At 49.2% G+C, this 23,613-nt stretch overlaps 1 protein-coding gene across 1 annotated transcript in view; it reads right to left on the minus strand.

The window, feature by feature from the left end:
- Positions 1 to 14,433, minus strand: part of LCP2 (lymphocyte cytosolic protein 2) — a 57,976-nt gene extending 43,543 nt beyond the window's left edge. The window contains exons 1-3 of the mRNA XM_075543202.1: positions 14,356 to 14,433; positions 9,290 to 9,352; positions 2,074 to 2,120 (exon numbers count right to left, since the gene is read on the minus strand). Of these exons, the coding sequence (XP_075399317.1) occupies positions 2,074 to 2,120; positions 9,290 to 9,352; positions 14,356 to 14,433 (188 nt within the window). The remainder of the gene's footprint in view (positions 1 to 2,073; positions 2,121 to 9,289; positions 9,353 to 14,355) is intronic.
- Between the last annotated feature and the right edge of the window lie 9,180 nt (positions 14,434 to 23,613).

The following is a 23,613-nucleotide window of genomic DNA, read 5'->3' on the forward strand; positions in this document are numbered from 1 at the left end:
AGGGTGCCTCAAGAAACTGGATTTTTAACTTCATTTAATTTCAGTTAAAAAGCCACAGTGGTTTGAGTAAACCCTAAGGAAGAACCAGCAATCCTCAGTGACATGTCTTCTAGGGGCCAGGCAACAGCTGAGGGTAAATTCTTATTCCTCTCTATGGTTCCCCTGCCAGACAAGGGTGTATTGGGGTATACACATGATGCAGACACTCGGCTGCAAACAGTGAGGCAGAAGGTTCAAGTCCACTTGGAGGTACCTTGGTAAAAAGGCTTGGAAATCTTTTATCTTATTTTATGTTTTAAAGGTCATTCAAAATCCTGTGACGTACAGTTCCACCCTCACACACATGGGATTGCAGTGAGTCAGAATTGGCTGCATGTTAACTGGTGGTTCTGGACAAGAAAAAAAAACTCTCTGCTAATTATGCTAAAATTGTGTTCCTTCATTAAGCCACTCAGGCAGCCTGAACTAGTCAAGAGACCTCCCAACCTCATAACCCATTGACTTGCTGCTTTTTTGTTTAAATCATTATGAGCTCTAACAACCCTTAGAGCAAGAGACGGTATCTCCAGAAACTAGCCAGGGTCAAGGTCTGCAACTGTCAGTCCAGATGAAACCTAGCCCATGGGCCACTCTACTTTGGTTTCAGGGGGGTTAAAAAGGTGAGTCAAGGGACTAAAGGACCACATGAACTCTAGCCTCCACGACTCTGAAACAAGAAGACGTAGATGGTGCCCTGCTACCACTGCCAGCCTCTTTACAACGAGATCCCAATAGAAGGACCTAGCTAGATTGGGAGGGACATGTGAAACCAAATTCAAAATAATGAAAAAGCAAAGATACCAGGCTAAGGTCTGATGGAACTTGCGAACCTCCTGAGACTATGGTCCTCAGTCACCTTTGAACCCTGTACGCTGCCCTCATAACTCCACTTTCGCCAAACACCAGACACGCCTGGAAGATGAACAGTCACAGCAAGGTGGTACGATGAGCGCTCCCTGGGCCGGAGTTTGCCCAGAAATAAAGGTGGAAGGCAGGAGCGGACAGGAAGGAAGGGTGAACGCCTGGAAGATGCGAGAAATGACGCTGGTACACAGTGGGGAGTGAAATCAATGTCATGAATCAACATGCGTAGGACCTGTTGAATGGAAAACCAGTTTCCCCTGCAGACCGTCACCCAACCCACAAGAAAAAGTTAAAACAACTAAACGTAAGAGAAAAATACTTGAACCACCACTTATGGACCTCATTGGTCCATCAGCTCTTGGCGAATGCTGATTGGACCTGGCACTGAGTGGCACTGCAGGGCTGCTCCTTTCTGGATGGAGCATAGGGTTTCCACTTTGCCCCAGTCCTCACCACTCCCTACTGCCACACCAACCACCGGGCCTTTTGTTGGTTTCCTTCTGTCATCCTAATTGTGCTAGTGAATGTATTCTACCGAAGAAATATTTCTAGAAACCCAAATGCCATGTTTCCTTCAGTGCTAGTAAATAAAATAAGATAGCATCAGTGAGGGTCGCGATTTTTTTTTTTAAGTCAGCCCATTCTATAAACTTCCATGGCATGCCAGGGGCCTCTAGGCATGTGAGTGTATGAGGACTTTTACTAAGAGGATGAAAACCAGGGAGCACCAGCTGGATTCTGCAGCTTCCCGGTTCAGCCCCCACAGCCAACAGCAGGAATTCACAAGCCCCTGTGCTCAGGATTTCTTTCACCACAGCACCCTTGACGGCCATTTCTCAGACATCTGTTTGGGCAGGCAAAATGACGCCCCTCCCGTCCTTCATCTGGTCCCTCCCTCTGTTTGACGGACACACACCGGTTGAACAGAGACATGAAGACAGAGTTCAGACGCAGGCTTATCTTTGGGCAGAGTGGTCAGCACGCAGGCAAGGCAGGGTCGGTTACTTCCCGTCCCCAGCTCATCTTCCTCCTGCCCCACCCTTGCACTCACCCTTCCTACCGGCCTCCTCAGGTCAAAGTCACAGCCACGGTCAACTGTCCAGACCACCCCGGGTTGCCTCCATCCGGCCTGTGTTCCCCAGCCCTCGTGGGAGTCGGGGGAATACTTACGGCATCCGCAGCTTGGGGAACTTCTGGATGTCATTTTCTGTCAGATTCTGAAACCAAGACACAGAGAGGCAGGCTAAGGACGCGGAGAAAGGCTGTGTCTTTATGACAGGCGCAGTCAGGGTTAGATGGAACACTTCATCATACTGAGTCTCCCTTTAGAGCTATTGTAAAGTTGTTTCTGTTTTTAACATATTCTGCTTTCTTTGTGATGGAGGCTGTTCTACGTTTTGTTTTCCTTGTTGTCTGTCTGCTTGCTTGCTTGTCCTATCGGGGATGTTTTTCTGCAAGTGAGGGCCAGGATCGGCAGCTCTACAGAGCCAGGAACTGGATTGATGATTGCCTAGGGGCAGGGCAGGGGAGGATGGGGGGCCTGGGGAGCTAACAGCAATGAGGATGAGAAGAAAATGTTCTGAAATTGATTGTGGCGGTGAGCACACAAATCTTCAAAACATTATTGAACGAATAAATTGCATGATATGTGATGTATATGCCAACGAACTGCTTAAAGAGATAAATGTCCATGGGAAGGGGAATGTGACAAAATGCCACCAGCTGGCAAATCTAAATAAAAAGTTAAAGAGATAAGAAATATAATTTCCTAAAAAGAAAGCATAAGGGCTCCAAGAGGGAGCAGTGGGGCTGGCAGCAAACTGGAGAGCATGCCCCTCCACCCAATGCTGCCAGCGGTTGCATAAGAACCTGGGCCCGTGACAGTGGGGTCTTTTTCTCCCTCCTAAGCGAATCCACAGATGAGACACTCTAGAAACAAACATACTCTACTGGCTTGAGACTACATCTGTGTGAGGCAAATGTGGTAGTTACATCATCTAGTGTCAATTTGAGAGGATTCAAGTGAAGGGGTGGAGTCTAGCCTGGCGATCAGGTCGCAGCTTTATGACCTCATTTGGAGGCACGGAGGAGATAGCTTGTTGGAGGTGGGATACATGCTCACTCCCTCAAAGACTCTCTACTGACAAGACACATGGAGCCATGCTGTGGCAGCGAGAACCCTGGACCTGGAGGAGCCACGTGGAGACTCCTGCCAACGCAGAGATGTTCCCATTGTCACTCGATCCACAAGACCACCCACCCACTGGCCTGTGATCTTCCTGCATTCAGCATCATCGCATGGGTTTTGTGAGTCTGGAGAGCAATTTATAGATTGGTATCGAACATATAGACTAATATTGGACTTATGGACTTGATCTGGACTGGGCTGGGATGTTTTCTCAATGTTCAACTGCTCTTGTATAGGAAGCTCTCTCTCTCTCTTACACATATCTGAGTGCCTCTGGATTCGTTTCTCTAGTCAGCCCAGACTAGCACAGCAACACAGACACTGCTTAGTGGATCGGATCAGGCCATCTTGCAGGTGGCCCTGTGTGCTTACTCTAGACCCGTCCCCTTCAGTCTCCCATCACACCAGCCCTGAGAAGGGGTCCATGCCTTTTACCATAAGTACACCCCGAAAGCCTGGCTCACCAGGTTACTGGTGAGGAAAGGTACCAGAGGACCGTTCCACACAGGGCGGTGCCCGGACTCCGGCCCTCAGCCTTGTCTAACCCTCAGTGTTCCCGTTTTCTGGGTGAAGAACTGGGATAGGGAATGGCAAGGGACTCGGCTTGCATATGACGGCGCTGCACTGGAACGCCATCTATTTTTTCCTGCAGCCCTTCATCCATGTCAGAGCTCTCAGAGGGTCGTGTGTCCTGAGCTGGCACTTGACGAGGATGGGCAAGAGGAGGAAAGAGGGCATTTCCATGAGAGGAAGAGGGGCAGGGAAGAGGGCAAAGCTGCTTTCTGTGGCGCCAGCAAGGGCCTCATGCAAAGGAAGATCTGCTAGTGGCCCCCTTACATTCTGATGAAGACCAGATTGGCTGGTGATCAGAGTCAGGGCTCTGGAGATAGCAGAGCTTTGCATCTTGGGAGCTCCATTCAGCAGCTCTCTGAGTTTCGGCACAGACCGAACTTCTCTGAGCCTTGGTTTTGATATCTGTGACATGGGCGGGGGGGATGGGGGTCACTGCAATAGTAATGGCTACCTTTCAGGGTGGTGGGGATTAGGAGAGGAAATGACTGTAACACGAACATGCCTGTCACACAGCGAGGGCAGGCCATTCGGGGGCTTGGCTGGCTCCGGAGGTGGGGTGCTGCTGCCTCCACTCTCCCTTTGGGATGGGGCTGCCCATGAGGCAGTTGATGCCCGTTGGGCAGATGACCCACCCCCCTTCCACTAGTGCTCACACGATGGCAGGGGAGCAGCTTAAAAGCCAGCTGTCACTGAGGTGACGCCAGCTCATGGAGAGCCCCGGGTGTTGGAGCAGGAGTTCCACAGGCTGTTTGCAGGGAGATCCCCAAGCTTTCCTTCTAAGGCACCTCTGGGTGGGCTCCGTGCCCCACAGCCAGATGCATTAACCATTTCCTCCACCCAGGCACACCTGGGACAGCAGAGCCATGTGCTTCTTGGGCTCCTCTGATCCAGCTTTGGCGAGCAGTTTCCGACCCAGCCGGTTGCTCAGACCATCTGCGGCAAGGTTGCTCGCTCGGGTCAAGGGAGTCTGCTAAGGGTCCCCGGGATCAGGCTTTGTGGCGAGGCCTCTCAATGCATTTGCTATTATTTTAAAATCACAGAACAGCATCGGATCCTCTCTGCAGAGGCCCTGGATCTCAGGCCAGGCACTGACACATGCTCAGAGGGGCAGGGGGTGGGGGGGTGAGCTGAGGGCCTCCGGGGGGTGGGGAGAGGGGCCGTAGCTGATGGCTGAGCAATGGTCCCTGGCACTGTTGGGCAGCATGGAGGACATGAACCAAGAGGACACTGGGAAGCGTGTGGAGGAGAAGGTGAGAAGGGACAGGGCACAACAAGCCCAGGAGCAGGAGGTCGGGAAAGAGAGAAAGCCTTGTGAAGCGAGACAGAAACTCTGAGCACAAAGGAGAGGTCAGCAAGCAGGATTTGTGTGCGGGGATGGTGGTGGTGGTGGTGGTAGTGGTGGTGGAGGAGGAGGTAGAGGTGGTGGAGGTGGTGGTGGTGGTGGTGGTGGTGGAGGTGGAGGTGGTGGAGGTGGAGGTGGTGGTGGAGATGGTGGAGGTGGTGGAGGTGGTGGAGGTGGAGGTGGTGGTGTTGGAGGTGGAGGTGGAGGTGGTGGTGGTGGTGGTGGAGGTGGAGGTGGTGGAGGTGGTGGTGGTGGTGGTGGTGGTGGTGGTGGTGGTGGTGGTGGTGGTGGAGGTGGAGGTGGTGGTGGTGGAGGTGGTGGAGGTGGTGGTGGTGGTGGTGGTGGTGGTGGTGGTGGTGGTGATGGTGGTGGTGGTGGTGGTGGTGGTGGTGATGGTGGTGGTGGTGGTGGTGGTGGTGGTGGTGTGATCTTTACTGTGTGATGTAACCCCCACCTCCTCCATCAAGAACCTCCAGGTTACTTGTACAATCAATTGTGGGTTTGGCTGGAGGATGATTCTAGGCTGAGGGTGTCCTGGAGGATGCAAAGAGGAGGGAACGCTGCCAGTGAAGCCCTGTGGGCAGCCGTAATGTGGGAACTGCAGCCGGAGCCCATCCTTTCCTCATGCTCAGCCGTCAGCTGGAAGGTGGGCAGTTGGAGCATGCCCAGAGGCCCCCAACAACAAGCCTGGCAATCTGCCTCTGAGAGATCAGCTCCTGATCACAGTTCTACTCTGACACATGTGCATGGGGTCTCCAGGTGTCCAGTTCAAACACGGAGGTCCCTAGATGTCCTTGTAGCTGACGGAGCACCCCTGACTTCTGTAGGGGCCAGTGAGATATAGCCCAATGTCTGTTGTGTGGAGCTTCAGGGAACATTGCTAGACGTCAGGGGATGGGGGGAACCTGGAAGGGACTCACTGTAGCTTTGACTCTGCATGTGAGGCAAATGGGGTGCCTAGAGGGGGAGTACCTGGCAAGCAGGCATCAAGAGAAGCCACCAGCTCTTGCACCTGCTGGAAGGAACCTCTCTTCCCGATGCCTTCCTGGGGCCACACACTAGCCCTGGGCATCCAGCAACAGAGCTCGTCTCTCTTGAGAAACAGAGCCCTCTATTTGGTAAAACCACCACAGTCACATGTCTTCCTCCCAGATGGGGCCGCCCAGCATGTCCCTCCCTCCGTGCCTTCCACCTTCTGAAGCCTGTCTCTTCCATGTCCTCATCAGACCTTCCTGCATCCCCCACAGGGGGAGGACATGGCAGTCAGAGAGAGTCCTACCTCTTCAAAGGGACATGCTCACTATAGAGAAGAAGGGAACGAGAGGGAGGGGAAAGAAAGAGCAAAAACATCACAGAGAGGAAGAGCGGGGAAAAGGAGGAAGACAGACCAGGGCCTTCCACTCTACTTTCAAGGGAAGCCTGGCCCTGAGAAATGCAGACCAGGATCGGGGTCCCAAATTGCACCCAGCGTGTCTGGCGGCCAGTGGGGTGAAGAATCTCAGCGGGAGTCGCCTGTGATCATGACAGGTGCTGGGGTAGGTTTCAGGTCTACTCCCCGCTCTCTTGCCTCTTCCCTCTCCTCTTCCCACTTCCTCCTGCCCCACCTGCCACCAGCAGAATGTGCTGCATCCTCCCAGGAGCTGATGGTCCCGAGATTAGAGCTGCTCAGGTGCCATCTCTCAGCAAGACGATGGCCTGGAAGGCCCTTGAGTAGTCTCCTGGGGAACAGCAGAGCCAGAAGGCCTGATGCTGGGACATGCCCTGCTCCCTTTCTATTGAGGGACAGTTCTCAGTAAGAAGGCACCAGACAAAGGCTCAGCAGTCACTGGTGCGAAGAACTTCAGAGTTCTGAGAATTCTATCGGCTCAATGCAAAACACAAAACCAAACCACGCTTCCCTGGAGTCATGCTGACTCACAGTGACACTATAAGACAGGGTAGAATTTTCCTGTGTGTTTCTGAGACTCATTATTTGCAGGAATAGAAAGTCCCCTCTTTCTTGCAGATCACAGCCCACCTCATAACCACTAGACCACCAGGACTCTTATTGGCTCTACAGCTCAGTGTAAATAGCATTGTTAAGACTCAAGACGGGTGCATAAGTAAATGTGGTGAAGAGAGCTGATGGTGCCTGGCTATTAAAAGGGATAGTGTCAGGGGTCTTAACGGCTTGAAGTTAAACAAGTGATCATCTAGCAGGGAAGCAACAAAGCCCACATGGAAGAAGCACACCAGCCTGTGTGACCATGAGGTGTCAATAGGAATAGGTATCAGAAGTTAAGTAATAAAATTGACACGAAGGAGCATAGACAAAGTAGAGACCCAAAATCCACCTGTAAGATAATTGGACAGTCCCTCACAGAAGGGCCACATGGAAGACATGATAAGTCTAGGAAGTGTTATAGCACTAATGAATCGCACAACTCTCCTCTAGTTCTGTAATGTGTCCTCCCTTTACTATTATAGTCTTAGTTTCACCTCATTAATTCTGTGAGCCACGCATATGTTCATTTATATAACCAAGGTCATTCAATGATTCGATGCATTTAATCTAAGATAGACAAACCCTTCAGAAATAGTAATGGAAGTCATGAGTCCCTGAGGTTACAGGAAGAGAGAGGGGAAAAGGGGGAGGGGAACTGATAGCAAAGATGACAGTATAACTGCACTCTAGGGGGATGAGTAATAGAACTGTAGGTGAATGGATACATTGGAAGGTGCAAGATGTGGCAAAAATAAAAATAACATAATAATAACATATAATATAATAACAAGGGCTCTGGGATGGGGGAGGGCGGGGATAAGGGGGAGCTTAAAGAGTTCAAGAGGAAAGAAAATGTTTTCAAAATGATGGTGGCAGCAATTTTACAATTGTATGCTCGATCTAATTGAATTGTGGGTTGTTCTAATATCTGTAAGAGTTCCAAATAAAATGATTAATAGAAAAGAGGAATAAATTATAAGCAACATAATATGAATTTTTTAAAAGACGCAAGATGGTATTTGACGAAATATTTGACATGTATGCTTTAGGGGTGTTGCTTAGAATGAGTCACATCACACCTCTGTAGACTGGTTTCCTCATCTGCAAAGTAGGTGGTTGGAGGGCTTCCTGAACATACCTATCTGCTGTAAGACAAGCCCCGGGAAAGCCTGGGGTCATACAGTAGATCCCCTCTAAATCATGCCTCCAGTCCCTGGCCTGGCCTCCTGTGTAAGAGGAACGCAGGAAATGCTTGCCAAGTGAATGGATGGATGGATGAATGATTTAGATGGAGGAATAAATAGGCATGGCTTCCATGGCACCAAAAAGTGAAACTAAGACCAATAGAAACCCAACTTTGGTTTCAGCGTGAGTCATGCAGCACTGCCCAGAAGGGAGCATTTGACTGTTGGTGGTAGAGAGCTCACCATCCTTGAAGGAGTTCAAGTTAATGTTGATGATAGCGCACGTGTCCTGGGTAGAAAGCTAGAGGACTCGATCTGTCTGGCCTTTCTAGTCTTGAAGCCTCATGGCCAGTTTCCCCGGCTGACTCAGCTGTGCATAGTCACAGCTTGGCTTGCCAATTGAGAACATCTACCTCAGGAGACTCTTGATGTTCTATTGCCACTTCTTCTCTAGAGGGTGAAGCAGTAGATGGTGCTGTCAGCATCTCTCTTATCCATGCGCAAAACTGTCGTTTCAGAGGAAGTGCTCAGAAAACTCCCCAACCGCCCGATGCCTCCTTATCTCCTGCAGAGCCGCATCCCTCTCCCTTAAAGGGTGAAGCCCTTAATATACAGCTGTGTCTTAAAGTGATTTTGAGACAGACAAGAGCGGAGAGAGCCGGGTCATAGGCGCTTAACCTTGGCTTGGGTGGAACGAAAGGAAAACAGTAGAAATAGGTTGACTCCACTCTTTGACCTGTTCATGGAGAATGTACTGAGTGAGAGACGGACAAAGTTATGTCCCCTCCACATGGCCCTTTTCACTCTGTGGCCTCAGCACAGGACGGGTGGCATTGGAACAGACTTTCCAGAGTGTTTCATTAGTTGTATCTCATTATTCTTGGGTTCCTCCTTTGGCTTGGACTCCAGCGCAGACTAAGGTTTTTAGCAGAGCCCGTATAAAATCTGCGAGGTTGACCTCAGCGACGGTGTCTGTGAGGTGGTAAGGAAGAGGACCAAGGGTGGGGGAGGGTCCTGAGGACAAACAGTGACCCCAGACAGCCGCTGGGAAAGGGCAGACCGTTGGGGACGTGCATAGCATCCCAGTTGCAATGGGTGTGACTGCCCGAACTTACCAGGAACCGTGCCCCGTCAATGTGGTACTTCTTCACCGCTTTTTCACAGTCCTTGTAGTTCAGCTGCAAAGGGAAGGGGGAGAGGCTATTAGTGGCAAGTAGGCTCCTGTCATTGGCTCCCTCTCATGGCCTGGCCCAGAAGCTTAACAATTTGTGGTATTGTGGCTTGCCTGCCCCCTCCCCTGTCTGACAGAGGGGCCCTTCCTTACCTCAATACTACCCCCTCAGCCTGCTCTCACTACCCCTTTGGGGCTGTCGGAAATGGAATAATTGCCTCCTGTTCAGCCCTTCTCTAAGAGACTAACTTCAAGGCAAGACTGGTGGAAGGGACGGAATGGATTATTGAAGAACCTTCGGCTCCTGAAGGATAGAGGGATGAGCTGGAAGAAGCAAATACACACTCTCCATTGTCTTGCCCCCCAAGGATAGGCTTAGCGACCATTACGTTCCCATCAATGGCTTTGCTCAGCAGATTTCTAAGCATAATTGAGGTGATGCTTCATATTCAACCATGCTAACTTTTCTTCCTTAAAATGAGATCCTCATATGATTACAAACTTATTTTAATGACTACAAATATTTAATTCTCCCCTTACTAATGAACATTTAGGTCATTTTCCAAAACTTGCCATCCCAATAACAGTGATTCAACACTACTAATGATGACCAAGCCCTTGCTACGTGGCAGCCACTAATCTAAGTATTTCAACTCATCTTAGGCACTTTGTTCCCCGCTATGCAGCTGCGCACCCTGGGGTGCAGGGAGCTGGAGGACTTACACGAAATTCCAGGACACGAGTAGGTGACAGAGGTGGCAGTTGGGCTCCTGAACAAGGCCCTCCTGTCTCTGTTATCAATATTATCTTCGCTCAAGAATACAGTTCCATCCAGTATGTAGAATCAGCTCATGGAGGTGCATAGCTCCGTAGGCATCCTCAGATCAGGGCCCCTGGAACGCTCTCAGCTGCTGACCCCTTTCTGCACGAGAACTTTGCAACACGGACCAGCACGGCCAGAACCACCGCAGAGTCATGAGGCGCTGATTTTGAACTAACTCTTCACCATTGAGTGTCGCCACATTTTTCGCGACCCTCCACATTCGCCTGGGGCCTGGAGTCACCTTTCAAGCGGCTCTGCCATGAACATCAGGGCCGTTCTTTGACAGCAGGCGTTGTTTTCTTGTTCCCGCTCCTTAGAATAGAGCGATAGACTCACAAGGGATGAGCACTGTGAGGGTCTTGGCACTTTCCTAAAGGGCCATGCTCATTAATAACCCTGTGAGCCATTGACCCGTGGCCTCAGCAGCACAAGCATTCGCATCTTTATAGCTACCTCGGGTGGATGTTCTGGGCAAGACTGCCGAAGGCTAGCTGTCTAGGATTGGGGATTCTAGCTTCCCCACTTAGTGTGACACTCAGTTTGTGACTGCTTCTTTGGAGATAAAATTAAAGTCGCTTTCTTCTCTGACAGCCAATGGACAGAACCAGGGGATTGTTATCATTGTTATAACTCCGTGGTCAGACAGAGTGGGAAGTACATCGTCGTCAGAAGCTGGTCTGAAGGCCAGCGGCAAAAGGAAGCCACTCACGGCCGAGGGGCCACAGCAGTAGCTGCCAAGTGGGCTCCGACACCTGGCACTCCCTGTGTATCAGAGCAGAGCTGTGCTCCAGAGGGATTTCAATGGTGATGCTGCCAAAAGAGATCACCAGGCCTTTCTTCTGAGGTGCCTCTGACTGAGCTTGAGTCTCCAACCTTGAGGTTAGCAGTCACAGTCATTAACTGGTCACAATGCCCAGGACCCCAAGGCGCCTTGGGCGTGCCTTTTGTCTGCATGCCATGTGGTGCAAGCTGCGTTTGGACTCCCCGGCTGCCTTACATCCATCATTTTGACCATTATTTTTGGCATATGTCACTCTGATTATGCAGGTGCTGTCTTATGCAGCCTTACAGACTGGGGCTAGAAGTTGGATTCTGACCCAGGAATGGGGGGCACAGTGACTCAACAGATGACAGAATGAAACACTTCCCAGTCCAGGGCCAGCTGTTTGAGCCCGTTGTTGTAACCAGGTGTCAATCCATCTCACTGGGGTAAAAATTTTTTTAATTGCTTTCGCACCCAGTCTTGAGTGACATGAGTCACATTCGCCACGTTGTACATCCCCCACCACCCGGTAGACTCTGTCGATTTGACAGGCACTCAGGAGGATTTGTAGGGGCAGTCAGCTTTCGCAGGTGCTGGTCGAGCATAGTTCTTGGCATCTTAGACGAGAGAACCGAGGCCCAGAGAATCTGCATAAGTCTGCACAGTAAGTTGGAAGCACAGTAGGGATTAGGCCACATGGTTCTCAGCCAGTGCCTCTCTGCTATGGGGCACAGGGACACACAATGGCCACATCAAAGCCATTGAAGAGGATAAAGAAACGCAAAGCGTGGGGTCAGTCCTCAGGGGCTGGCATTCCAGGCAGGGGACAAGATAGGTACATCTGAGACAAGAAGACACAGCAGCTGCTCAGCCTATGGGGACCACCCCTTCCCCCCACCGGCCACTTGCCAGTTCATTAGATCAGGAAAAAGTAAAGGGCGGAGCTTTCCCTAGCTCTCTTCTTTCTCTCTGCTGAAAGAGCCCTTGTGCCATGGTGAGTACCCCCCGGGCTGCATACTGCAGTCAGCAGTTCGAAGCCACCAGCTGCTCTGCAGGAGAAAGATGAGGCTGTCTGCTCCATGAAGAGTGACCGTCTTGGAAAGCCACTGGGGAATTTCTGCCCTGCTGCTCTGAGTCAATAGCAGTGAGTTTGATTTTTTCTCTGCTGAATGCCCCCCTCGTGCACACATATGATGTCCTTCTGCCCCCACTGAAATCCCACGAGGGGAGTTACTATGAACCACTCCAGCTGACTCCAGTTCATGGCCAGGCCCTGTGTGTCAGAGTAGCATTGCATTCCGTGGGGCTTTCAATGACTACTTTTTCTGAAGTAGAGTGCCAGGCCTTTCTTCCAAGGTGCTTCTGGGTGAACCCCCAGCCTGCTGCACAGCAGCCAAGGGCACCAACTGGTTAAACCACGCAGGGACTTACTTTTAGTATACCTAGTTTACTGATGAGGGAGCTAGAGGCACAGGTGACAGAATAAGTAAAGCCAGGTCCCCAGCTGGCAGGGGATCAAGCCAGGATTCAGGCTGAAGTGTGACTGATTCCAGAGTGAAGGTGGGGCACCTGAGAGGGTAAGAACTGCACCTCCCAAGGAGTCCTTTTGAGGCCCATTTGATCACCGACAGGGTTGAGTGGTCCGTTCCTTTGGGATTTCTCTGGGGAACTGAGATGCTCAGGACTCCAAGGGTCTCTGTCCATCTTGGTGGTGGTCTGGGCTTTCTCCCCAGTCTGGGTCTTGGATGCTGGAAAGGACCACCTGTCCAGGTGCTGTGGATTTGTCCCAGGGCCTGGATTCTTCAAGAACTAAGCTTTCTCTTCCCCTAACTCAATTAAAAAGACGTATCCCAGGGGCACGCTGTCCTATATCCCGACTCCCTCTGCTGACAGGAACGGGTGCCTGCCCATGGATTCCTCCGTGGTGCCGAGGGCTATGTCATGGAATTCCTCAGATGTCAAGATGGGGCCTCTCGGTGCCTCTTAAACCAGTTTTCGTCCTCCTGTTGCCAAGCCTCACTGCTTTTCTCCTTTCTTCTTTGAGGTAACAAGCCATTTAATCCCATATTAGAAAATATCACCTTGCCACGCTGACTTATTTGATCTGCATTTAAGGAAAGTCTTCAGAAGCATCCTTTGAATGACAACTGTCCAATCACACATAGATCTTCACACACAGAGCAATGAAGGCCAAGTTTGTTCTAGCCTTTTAGAGGGAAATTTTCAGAAAGGAGATGCACAAAATGCAGCAGATGGCATGACCTTGAGCTAGGCCTCAGCCACAATAACCCCAAGTCTACATTTTCTCCTATCCTTCTTCTTGGTTGGGCAAGGAAATGCAGTGACCGCTTCCTTGGTACTATGGAGATAGACCCCAGGCTTAGCTTTGTGTCCGAGGGGATCTCTTCACTCCTTGGGTCTCCATCTCCCCAGGAGAAACAGGAGGTTGAATTATGTGACTGCTAAGGTCTTCCCTGGACAAACAGGCCTTTCCGTGAGCACAATGTGTACTGTCAGTTACATGTGATTCCGGTCTCCATGGATGGTGGTGTCAGAGCTCAAATGTCCCTCACAAGATGTAGTCTTGCTTATATCGGGATACACTGCCCATCAGCGAGTGACCATTCATGGATATTCTAGAGCATCTGCTCCCATAAACAAAGGCCAAAATAGCAGCAAGACTCTGGCCCCAACTCTGCCATAAGCTCAAGATCTGATCTCACCTGGCCTCCTCTGCTCAGAGGCCTCCGTTCCCCACCTGTAAACTGGATACACTTCTACCTGCTCTTCCACCCAAGATCCCCATAAGTCCCAGAGCAACATAAGGACCCTCCTTCCAGGATCACGAGCAATGAGTGCCCACCACCATGGGTGGGATTCTTCCCCCTAGTCCTCTGCACTCTCCATCCTGCCCTTCCTTTCTCCTCTGCCAGGACTCTGCCCTTTGGGTTAAGTAGCCTTGGTCTCATTGGTGTTTGTAACTCTTCTCTGAACCTCAGAGCAGAGGCAGAAGAGGACATTTTTCTGTCACATGCATTCTCTGGGGCTTAGGGCCACTTGACCTCCTGGAACTGGGCATGTGACTGAGCCAGAGACAATGCTGGCCTCACAAGATATTGGTGAGTGCTAGATGAGGCAATGCCTGTAAAACATCACACTCAGCCCCTGACATGTAGTAGGGACACCCTTGTTTTAGGGACCACTCCCCCTCCCTCCTCCCTAGAACTCACTGTCTGAAAAGCTCAGTGGTTCCTAGATGCCTGCACGGCACTCACTGAACCGGTAAGTGGGCGAGGGGGTGACAGGTTGATAGCCCCTTGGCTGCCCTTTACCCCTTTGTATTCTGCCCAGGTTCCCTCTGTTAGCTTCTGAGCAGCCTGGCAATGGCACCCCCAACCCTCCCAACCACAAAGAGCAAGCTCACCTTCCTGAAGTAGTCGGCAAGGCTGTCGGAGTCCCAGTCCAGGACCTCAGAGCGAAAGGGTACATTCCTCAAGGCCATGACTGCTCGCTCCGGGGGTGACACTCACAAACAGCACGCAGACGGCGCGCCCATGGACAGAGAACCCCCAAGCCAGAGCTCCGTGGTGTCGTGGACTCTGCCAACTCCCAAGCACCTCTGGAACACCCTGTTGGAGCAGACGTCTTGACTGGTGTAGCCAGATCCCAGAAAGCAACGGCTTCCTCTGCGAACAAATATGGTGTCTTCTCAGAAACCGACTCAGCTAGTTTCCTTTACCACTTCCTCTGCGAGGCTCTAAATAAGTAAACAAGGAAGCCCGGTGCTGGGTGCCTGCGATGCGGAGAGAGTGACAGGCCTGGTAATTTCCCACTGGTCCAGTCACCCAAGCCAAGGGGCAAAGGAGATGGAGGGGACGTCAACTCCAAAGCGAGTCCAAGGGTTTTTCCATTAAAACGCCCAGTACTCGTGTGTCTACACCACATTCCTGCCAGCCTGGGGCTTTGCAGATGAAAATCAACTTTGACAGTTGACCTAAAATAGATATGATTTCCGACATCAGTGAGCTGCTGGGGGAAAGCATGTGGCCTTTGACTGCTGCCCCACAACCTTCCCCTCCCACCCTCAGTCCCAGCACAGAGGGAGTCCCTCAGCTGCCTCTTCACAGGTCTTAGGAGAGGACCCTGGGTGGAAGAGTGGATAGCATTCCAGGGTTGACCAGGTGCTGCTGCACTGAGAGATGCATCCTCCAATGCAGATGTTACTGCTTCCAGGCTGTACAGCCGCAGGTAAGGGCTGAATCTCTGGGAACTTCAGTTTCCATATCTGGGGAATAGGAAAAGAGAAGACCACATAAACCGTGTTGTTGGTGGTGTCAGGTGCCACCAAGTCAGCTATGACCCATGGCGACAATGTGCACAATAGAACGGAACACCGTACGGCCCTGTGCCATCAGCACAATTCTCTCTATGCCTGAGCCCATTCATGCAGCCACGGTGTCAACCCATTTCACTGAGAGACTGCCTCTTTTACACTGCCCTCCACTTCACCAAACATGATGTCTCTGTTAGACAGGGTTCTCCAGAGAGATAAAACCAGATTGCTGATAACTATATATATATAGTTATAAAGATATATAACACAAGAAATAATAGTTAAATTATAAACAGATAGGTATATAACACAAGAAATGAACAGTTAAATATAAAGCAGTACAAATGGCTCAGTGCGACTCACTCCTGTGAGACAGTTGTGAGACACTGGCACTCCTTCAAGTCTTGAGAGAGAGCTAGGCTATCCCAGCACAGGCAGCAAACAGCCAGGCAGGTCACCAACTGTCAGCCAGGTCACAACAGTCAGTCCCGCTCAAGAGAGGTAAATTTCAATTGTGTGGTCTTAAAGGGACCTCAACTTACAGTGACACAGTCCACAGGCTAGGCGTCCCAGTCTAGCCTGTAAATTGAGGCACAGACCAAGCAAGGCAGCTGCACACTGGTCTGATGATCAAAGAGTGAGAGACAAGAAAGGCGAGGCTCACGGAGCTATTTATCTCTCCACCCTTCAATTAATCCCACTTGTGTTTATCGGTCAGGTTGGCACAATAAACTAACTATCTCACTGTGCTTCTCCAAGAACTGGTCTCTCCTGACAATATGTCCTAAGTATGTGACAAAGTCTTGTCATTCTTGCTTCTAAGGAGCGCTCTGACTTCTTTTTCTCTCCCAAGATAGATGGGTTTGTGCTTTTTGAAGTCCATGGGACTTTCAGTATACTTCCCCAGCACCGCAATTCAGATGGTCTTCGGTCTCCTTTATTCACTGTCCACCATTCACCTGTGTATAATCCAAGGGAGAATACCATGGTTGGGTCAGGCACACCTTAGTTCTCAAAATAACATCCGTGCTTTTCAATACTCTTGTGATCAAGGTCTTCTGCAGCAGATTTACCTAATGCAACACATCTTTTGATCTCCAAGACTGCTTCCATAAGCATTGGTTGTGGAACCAAGCAAGACAAAATCCTTGACAACTTCAACCTTTTCTCCATTTCTCATGATGATGCCAATTGGTCCAGTTGTGATGAGTTTGCTCTTCCTTACACTGAGCTTCAAGCCACACCAAGGCTATAATAATTGAGTTTCATCAGCAAGTGCTTCAATTCCTCCTTGCTTTCAGCAAGCAAAGTTGGGTCATCTGTAGATCACAGGTTGTTAATAAGCCTTTCTACCGTCCTCATTCCACATTGTTCTTCATAATAGGCAGCTTCTCTGATAATTTTCTCAATATAGATTGAACAAGTGTGGTGAGAGGATGCAGCCCTGACAGACCCCTTTCCTGATTTTAAACCATGCAGTCTTCCCTTGTTGTTCTCACGACTGCCTCTTGTTCCAGGAGCATAATCAAGTGTTCTGGAAATGCCATGCTGCTCAAGGTTATCCACCATTTATTATGGCCCACGCAGTCAGATGCCTTTGCATAGCCAATAACACAAGTAAACATCTTTCTGGTTTTCTTTGCTTTGAGTCAAAATCCATCGGTCATCTGCCATATAACTTAGCTGGACTTAACTAGACAATGTGAACCATCAAAAATATGAAGGAAAATTAACAATGGCTGTTGATGCTGTCCTTGAATGATATATTAGTTAATGTGCTTGACTGCTAACTATAAAGTTGGGGGTTCAAGTTCACCTGGAGGTACCTCAGAAGAAAGGTCTGGTCATTTACTTCCAAAAATCAGCCTCAGATAACGTGGACAGTCTTCCCCTCCCCCAAGAAGAATTCACTTCAGAGGACAGCACTGAAGCTACAGTTCAGAGAGAGGGACAGGTCTGATCAGAGCCCATGGGAGCAAATGAAAAATGAAGAGGGAGGGAGGGAGAGTGGAGCATAACCTGGCCCACCAAGTCCTGAGGACAATATTCCCTCTCAGAGCAGTCAATGCATAGGGCTGGCCCCAACACGAGACACGACACCCCTCACTGACCCATAGCGCTGTGGGGGACAACACTGGAGACACAGTGCGGGAATTGTGCCGGATTTGACCCCACCACCCTAAGGCAAAACACTAAGGGTGTACAACAGAACAGCAAGGGAGCAGAGCAATGAAGTACCTGGGGAATAACAAAAATAGACTGGGGGTGAGGGTGTGGCACCCTATCACTTTTGATGGGGAAAACACTCATAAAGGTCAACAAAGAGACCTTGAACTATTTATAGGCTTTTCTTTTTTTTGTCCTTGGTTTTTTATTGTTGTTGTTTTCTTTTCTTTTGTTGCTTTGTTTTGCTCTGTCTTGTTTTTGTGCATATTATTATCTCTGCAGATCTATCTAGATAAGATAGGTGGCATAAACAATCTGGAGGAGAAAACAATCGGTCTGATGGTAGGGGGGTGCAGGGGGGGGACATGGGAGAGGGGGAGGCGGGGAAAAGGAAGTGAGTGTTAACAACCCAGGGTCAAGGGAACAACAAATGACCTAAAATCAATGGCAAGGAGGGAGTAGGAAGCCTGGTAAGGCTTGATCAAGGACAATGTAACTGAGAGGAATTACTGAAACCCAATTAATGGCTGAATATGAAAGTGGGACAAGAGTAAAGTAGAAGGAAACTGAGGAAAGAACTAGGAGGCCAAGGGCATGTATAGAGGTCTCAGTACAGGCATGTACATATGTAAATATATTTATATATTTTAATGGAGGAATAGGTCTATGTACATATATTTATAGGTTAGTATTAAGGTAGCAGATGGACATTGGACCTCTACTCAAGTTCTTGCTTAATGCAAGAATACATTGTTCTATTAAACTGGCATTCCACCTTCCTAACATGATTGCTGAAGACAAAGTGGATGCATAAGTAAATGTGGTGAAGAAAGGTGATGGTGCCTGGCTATAGTATCTACAGCCTTAAAGGCTTGAAGATGAACAAGCAGCCATTTAGCTGAGAAGCAGCAAAGCCCCCATGGAAGAAGCACACCAGTCTGTGTGATCACAAGGTGTCGAAGGGATCAGGTATCAGGCATCAAAGAACAAAAATATCATATCACTGTGAATAATGGGGAGTGCAGAGTGGAGACCCAAAGTCCATCTCTAGGCAACTGGACATCCCCTTACAGAAGGGTCGTGGGGAGGAGGAGACAAGTCAGTCAGGGTGCAGTATAGCACTGATGAAACTTACAACTTTCCTCTAGTTCTTTAATGCTTCCTCTAACCCCCTCCTCCACCCCCATCATGACCCCAATTCTACCTTACAAATCTGGCTAGACCAGAGCATGTACACGGGTACGGATAAGAGTTGGAAGCACAGGGAATCCAGGACAGATAAATCCCTCAGGACCAATATTGAGAGTAGCTATACCAGGAGGGGAAGGGGAATGTGGTGGAAGAAAGGAGGAACTGATCACAATGATCTATATATAACCTCCTCCCAGGGGGATGGACAACAAAAAAGTACATGAAGGGAGACATCGCTCAGTGTAAGACATAATAATTTTAAAACTATCAAGTGTTCATGAAGGTGGGAGGGTGAGGGAAGGAGAGAGGGGGGAGGATGAGAAGCTGATATCAAGAGCCGAAGTAGAAAGAAAATGTTTTAAGAATTATGATGGCAACAAATGTACAAATGTGCTTGACACATTGGCTGGATGGCTGGATTGTGAAATGATTAAAATAAGAAAACCCTTTGGAGCACAATTCTACTCTCACACACCTGGGGCAGTCATACATCAGAATTGACTGGACAGTAAATGTTTCTTATTGATGTTGACATCAATATTGATTCTGCCATATATTCTATTCACAGAGCCAATCCCTGGAGTAGCCTTAAGATAAGAGATGGGGGTCTGCTGATTTCTTAGACAGGCTCAGGGCCTGGACTCCTGACACAGTCAGAGCACATTGTTGGCAGAGTGTGAGTTGAATGTTGAAAACAAGTGTGTTGGTGCAAGATGACAGTCTCTGAGTATAAGCCAGCCATGTCACCTACTGCTCCAGGCCCGCCCACTCCCAGCTTCCTGTCCCTGGGACTGAGGGCCAGCTTGTGCCTTCTCACACCTCCTGAGGGATGCTATGCTGCTTCCTGAGGTAGTATCTGCTCAAAGCTCCCAAAGGGAGACCTTGTTCAGGCAAAGCTTCCATTTCATGCATTATCTCAGCATTTCCACCTGAATTTGCACTTGCTTTATAGGTATCCATGGTGGCAGAGTGGTTATGTGTTGGGCTGGGGGCCACAAGGTCAGCAGTTCAAAACCACCACCCATTCCTCAGATGAAAGGTATGACTTTCTACTTCTGTAAAGAGTTATAGTTTCAAAAACCCACATGGGCTGTTCTACCCTGTCCTATAGGGTTGCCATGAATTGGCATCGACTGACTGGTAGTTGAGTAACTAGGTGGCTGGGAGTATTACCTGAGATAAGCACTTATACCAGAGGTTCTCAACCAGTGGGTCGCGACCCCTTGGGGCTCGAACTACCCATTTCCAGGTGTCGCCTGGTTCTTAACAGTAACAAAATTCCAGTTATGAAGTATCAAAAAAAATTTATGGTTGTGGGGTCATCACAACATGAGGAACTGTATAAAAGGGTTGAGGCATTAGGAAAATTGAGAACCACTAATTTAGACCCAGGCCCAGGGCATGAAGAATGATCTTCCCTCAAAGGTCATGGGAATAGCAATCAAGGCAGTCAGCCTATGCCAAGTGCCCCTCCCAGGACCTAGTGCGCTGTCATTGATCAATCAAAGGGTGTGCTCTGCAGAATGCCTATTGTTCAGAGGCTTCCTCTCATGAAGCAGGCCACTTCCCTCTTCCCAGATCCCTAGAAGAGCAGCAGGTGATCACAGGCCACCTGAAATAGCAGGAAAAGAGGCAAGTCACCTCTAGTAAGACAATCGAAGCAGACGTCATGACATTAGTAAGCAGTTAGCAGGGCCTGAGAAGATGATACGGACAGGAGGGCATTCTGGATATGCATTCTTGTGTGTTATATGTGCTGTGTGTGTGCATGCATATGTGTCTGAGTGCATGTGTGTGCGTGAATGATGGGGTGAAATTTATGAACAACCCCCACCACCCCACACACACACGGCATATAAGTGTGGTGCGGCAATGAATGTGATATCACTCTTTGTCACTCCCACCAAACGACTGGGTGCAGTCACGCAGACTGTGTATTTCTTCACTTCCTGATAGGTCTGGGAGGAGCAGATGGGGGAAGATTTTGATAAGATTATATGAGTCCATTGTGAATGGTTGAGAACAGGTTAATTTTGAATGTTAAAGTTTACAAGTTCAATTGATGAACCTATAGAGACAATACGTAGATTAAGGGTTCCTGGGGGTGGGGATATGGTGGAAGAGATGGGGGATAAAGGAGAACTGAAGTTAAAGAGTTCAAGGAGGAAGAAAATGACTTGAAACTGATTGTGGTAGCAATTGTACAATCCTGCTTAGTGAGTAAACTATGGAATGTATGATATCTGTAAAACTTCCCAATAAAATAGTTTGGAGAAAAGAATTTTTTAAAGAAATATTTCAAACTCTAATCTGGGAACTGGTCAAAATGAGAAGCTGATACCAATGGCTCAAGTAGAAAAAAAATGTTCTGAGAATTATGATGGAAACAAATGTACAAATGTGCTTGACACGATGGATGGATGGATGGATGGATGGATGGATGGATGGATGGATGGATGGATGGATGAATTGTAATAAGAGTTGTAAGAGTCCCCAATAAAATGATTAAAATAAGAAAACCCTTTGGAGCACAGTTCTACTCACACACACACACCTGGGGCAGTCATAAGTCAGAATTGACTGGACAGTAAATGTTTCTTATTGATGTTGACATCAATATTGATTCTGCCATATATTCTATTCACAGAGCCAATCCCTGGAGTAGCCTTAAGATAAGAGATGGGGGTCTGCTGGGTGTAAAGTAAACCATCGCAGAAGCAAGTACCAGGATTCTCAGTACCATCAAAAAAGAAGTATCAGGAGCAGAGTTTGTCATTTGGACCCAGAGATCCCTGTGTGCTGAACCTTCTTGATTCAGAAGACAGCAAACTACAGCACCAGATTAACAGCAGCGGAACCACAGCAGTAACATGAGACAGAACAGTGGGCTTCCTAGAATGGGTGTCTTAAGGTAGGATACTTGCTTGAGAAGTGGGGTGGCTCCAGGCACTTAATTGGGGTATTATATTTGCTGACTCAGTGAGCTAGAGCTGAGTATCTCTGCTTTGAGGGTTATGGTGGAGTGGAGAGCCCTTTGGACAAGTATCAGCAGTGCTAAAGGCACTGTAATACTTGCCCACGCAAGGCAGAGGCTAAGCGACTGCATAGCCAAGAGGCCTGGGTCCAGAGAAAGGCAACCCTGTGGGCATAGCTGAGAAGAGGTACTCTTAATTGGAAGAACTGTATCCTGAACATTTCTGATCCTGATTTGTAGCCTGCTAACTACTCTAATAAACACTATACTCATGAGAACTGTCTGAGTTCTGTGTGATCATTGCAATGGACGAGTGAACCCAGCAGAGAAATGGAGAGTATCATGGGAGGGATAATTGGTGTCTGAACTGGTAAAGAGCAGAGACACGTCTGACCTGCACCTCCAATAAAGACCTCATAAGAATTGGTCTTTTAATTCTCCTTCTCCCTTGTGAAGTCACAGGGGCTCAGATGCTGCCCACACACCGTCCTTACACTGGGCAATGGTATATTCAAGATCACCCTTAAAAGTAGAAGCAATTACAAAAACACTAGGAAAAGAAATGCCTACAGAAAAGCAAAAGTTGGGATTAAGATGTATTTGAATAAAAGCAGATAAAAAGTCGCCTGTTGCTGATAGGAACCCAACAGGACAGAGGACAGAGTAGAACTGCCCCATCGAGTTTCCAAGATGGGAATCTTAACACAAGCAATGTTGCCATCCCACTGGGTATAAAGTAAACCATCACGGAAGCAAGAACCAGGATTCTCAGTACCATCAAAAAAGAAGAACCAGGAGCAGAGTTTGTCATTTATACCCAGAGATCTATTTGGGCTGCCACATTGATGGCACCACAACCTTTTCAATGGCCGCCTTTAAGAGCATCATGCAATTGGTGTGGCCAAGCCGGGTCATCCTTGGCGCTCCATAGGGACTAGACATGAAGCCTGAGGGGTAATCGTGATGGGGAAGAGAAGTCACAGCGAGTGCCATGCAGCCACCTCATCACACGTGCCAGGTGGTGTGTTAGGTACTTTTCCTGGATTATTTGATTCTTACTTAACTATTACTGTTCTTTCTTACAGGAGAGAACACCAAAGTTCAGAGAGGCGAACTGCCCCCTGGCCCCCGCCACTCAGCTCCTTGTCTGGGTCTCATGCCTTGTTGATCTGAGCCCAGATCTTTACCACCTGGTCACCTTGGGGCTTGAGGGTTCTGTACACTGATCAAGGTGAAGGATGAGTCTAAACCCCGTCTGTGCAGTTTCCCTTTTCTCCTCCTGTCTCCCACGAGGAACAAGTGATTTTACGGGTCTGCAATGCTCAGAGCGGGACCCAGCACTTTCTTCCCTCAGCGCCCGTTTCACCTGAAGCCCACAGGCCCTTCCTCAGAAAGGGCTGGTGACAGGCGTGAGCAGCTTTCTCAGAAGGCAGCATGTTGCTTCAGGCCCAGAGCCTTTGCTCTTTCCCAGGCCTCAGCGATCCCCCAGTGCTCCTAAGTGTTGCATCTGCTGCCCTGGAGGATTCCAGAGACTCTGGGCAGCACAGTCCCCTCCAGGAGAACCTGTGGGGCCAGCACAGTGTGCCCACCTCGCGTCAAAGAGCAGCCTCTCGTACAGTCTCTGAACAGTGGGAAGGACACCATGGTGCTGAAGGCTGGGCCCACACACTCACTCACTGGCCCATGCATGATGCAGAACAGGAGGTGCGGCAGGTGAAGTGCAGAGATTTGAAGTGGTGACCTGTATCAGGTATGTCCTTCCCCGTCTCTTTCTCTCTCTCTCTCTCTCTCTCTCTCTCTCTCTCTCTCTCTCTCTCTCTCTCTCTCTCTCTCTCTCTTTCTCTCTCTCTCCCACTTCAACCAGCTGTGCAAATCAAACTCACTGCCACCGAGTGCTTTCCTGCTCATGGCGACCCCCTATTGGATGAGGCAGAACGGCCCCTGTGGGTTTTCCAAACCGTAACTATTTACAGGAGTGGAAAGCCTCATTGTTCTCCCTCGGAGTGTGTGGTGGTTTC

Source organism: Tenrec ecaudatus, chromosome 2, assembly GCF_050624435.1.
Source record: "Tenrec ecaudatus isolate mTenEca1 chromosome 2, mTenEca1.hap1, whole genome shotgun sequence".
Classification (NCBI taxonomy): Eukaryota; Metazoa; Chordata; class Mammalia; order Afrosoricida; family Tenrecidae; genus Tenrec; species Tenrec ecaudatus.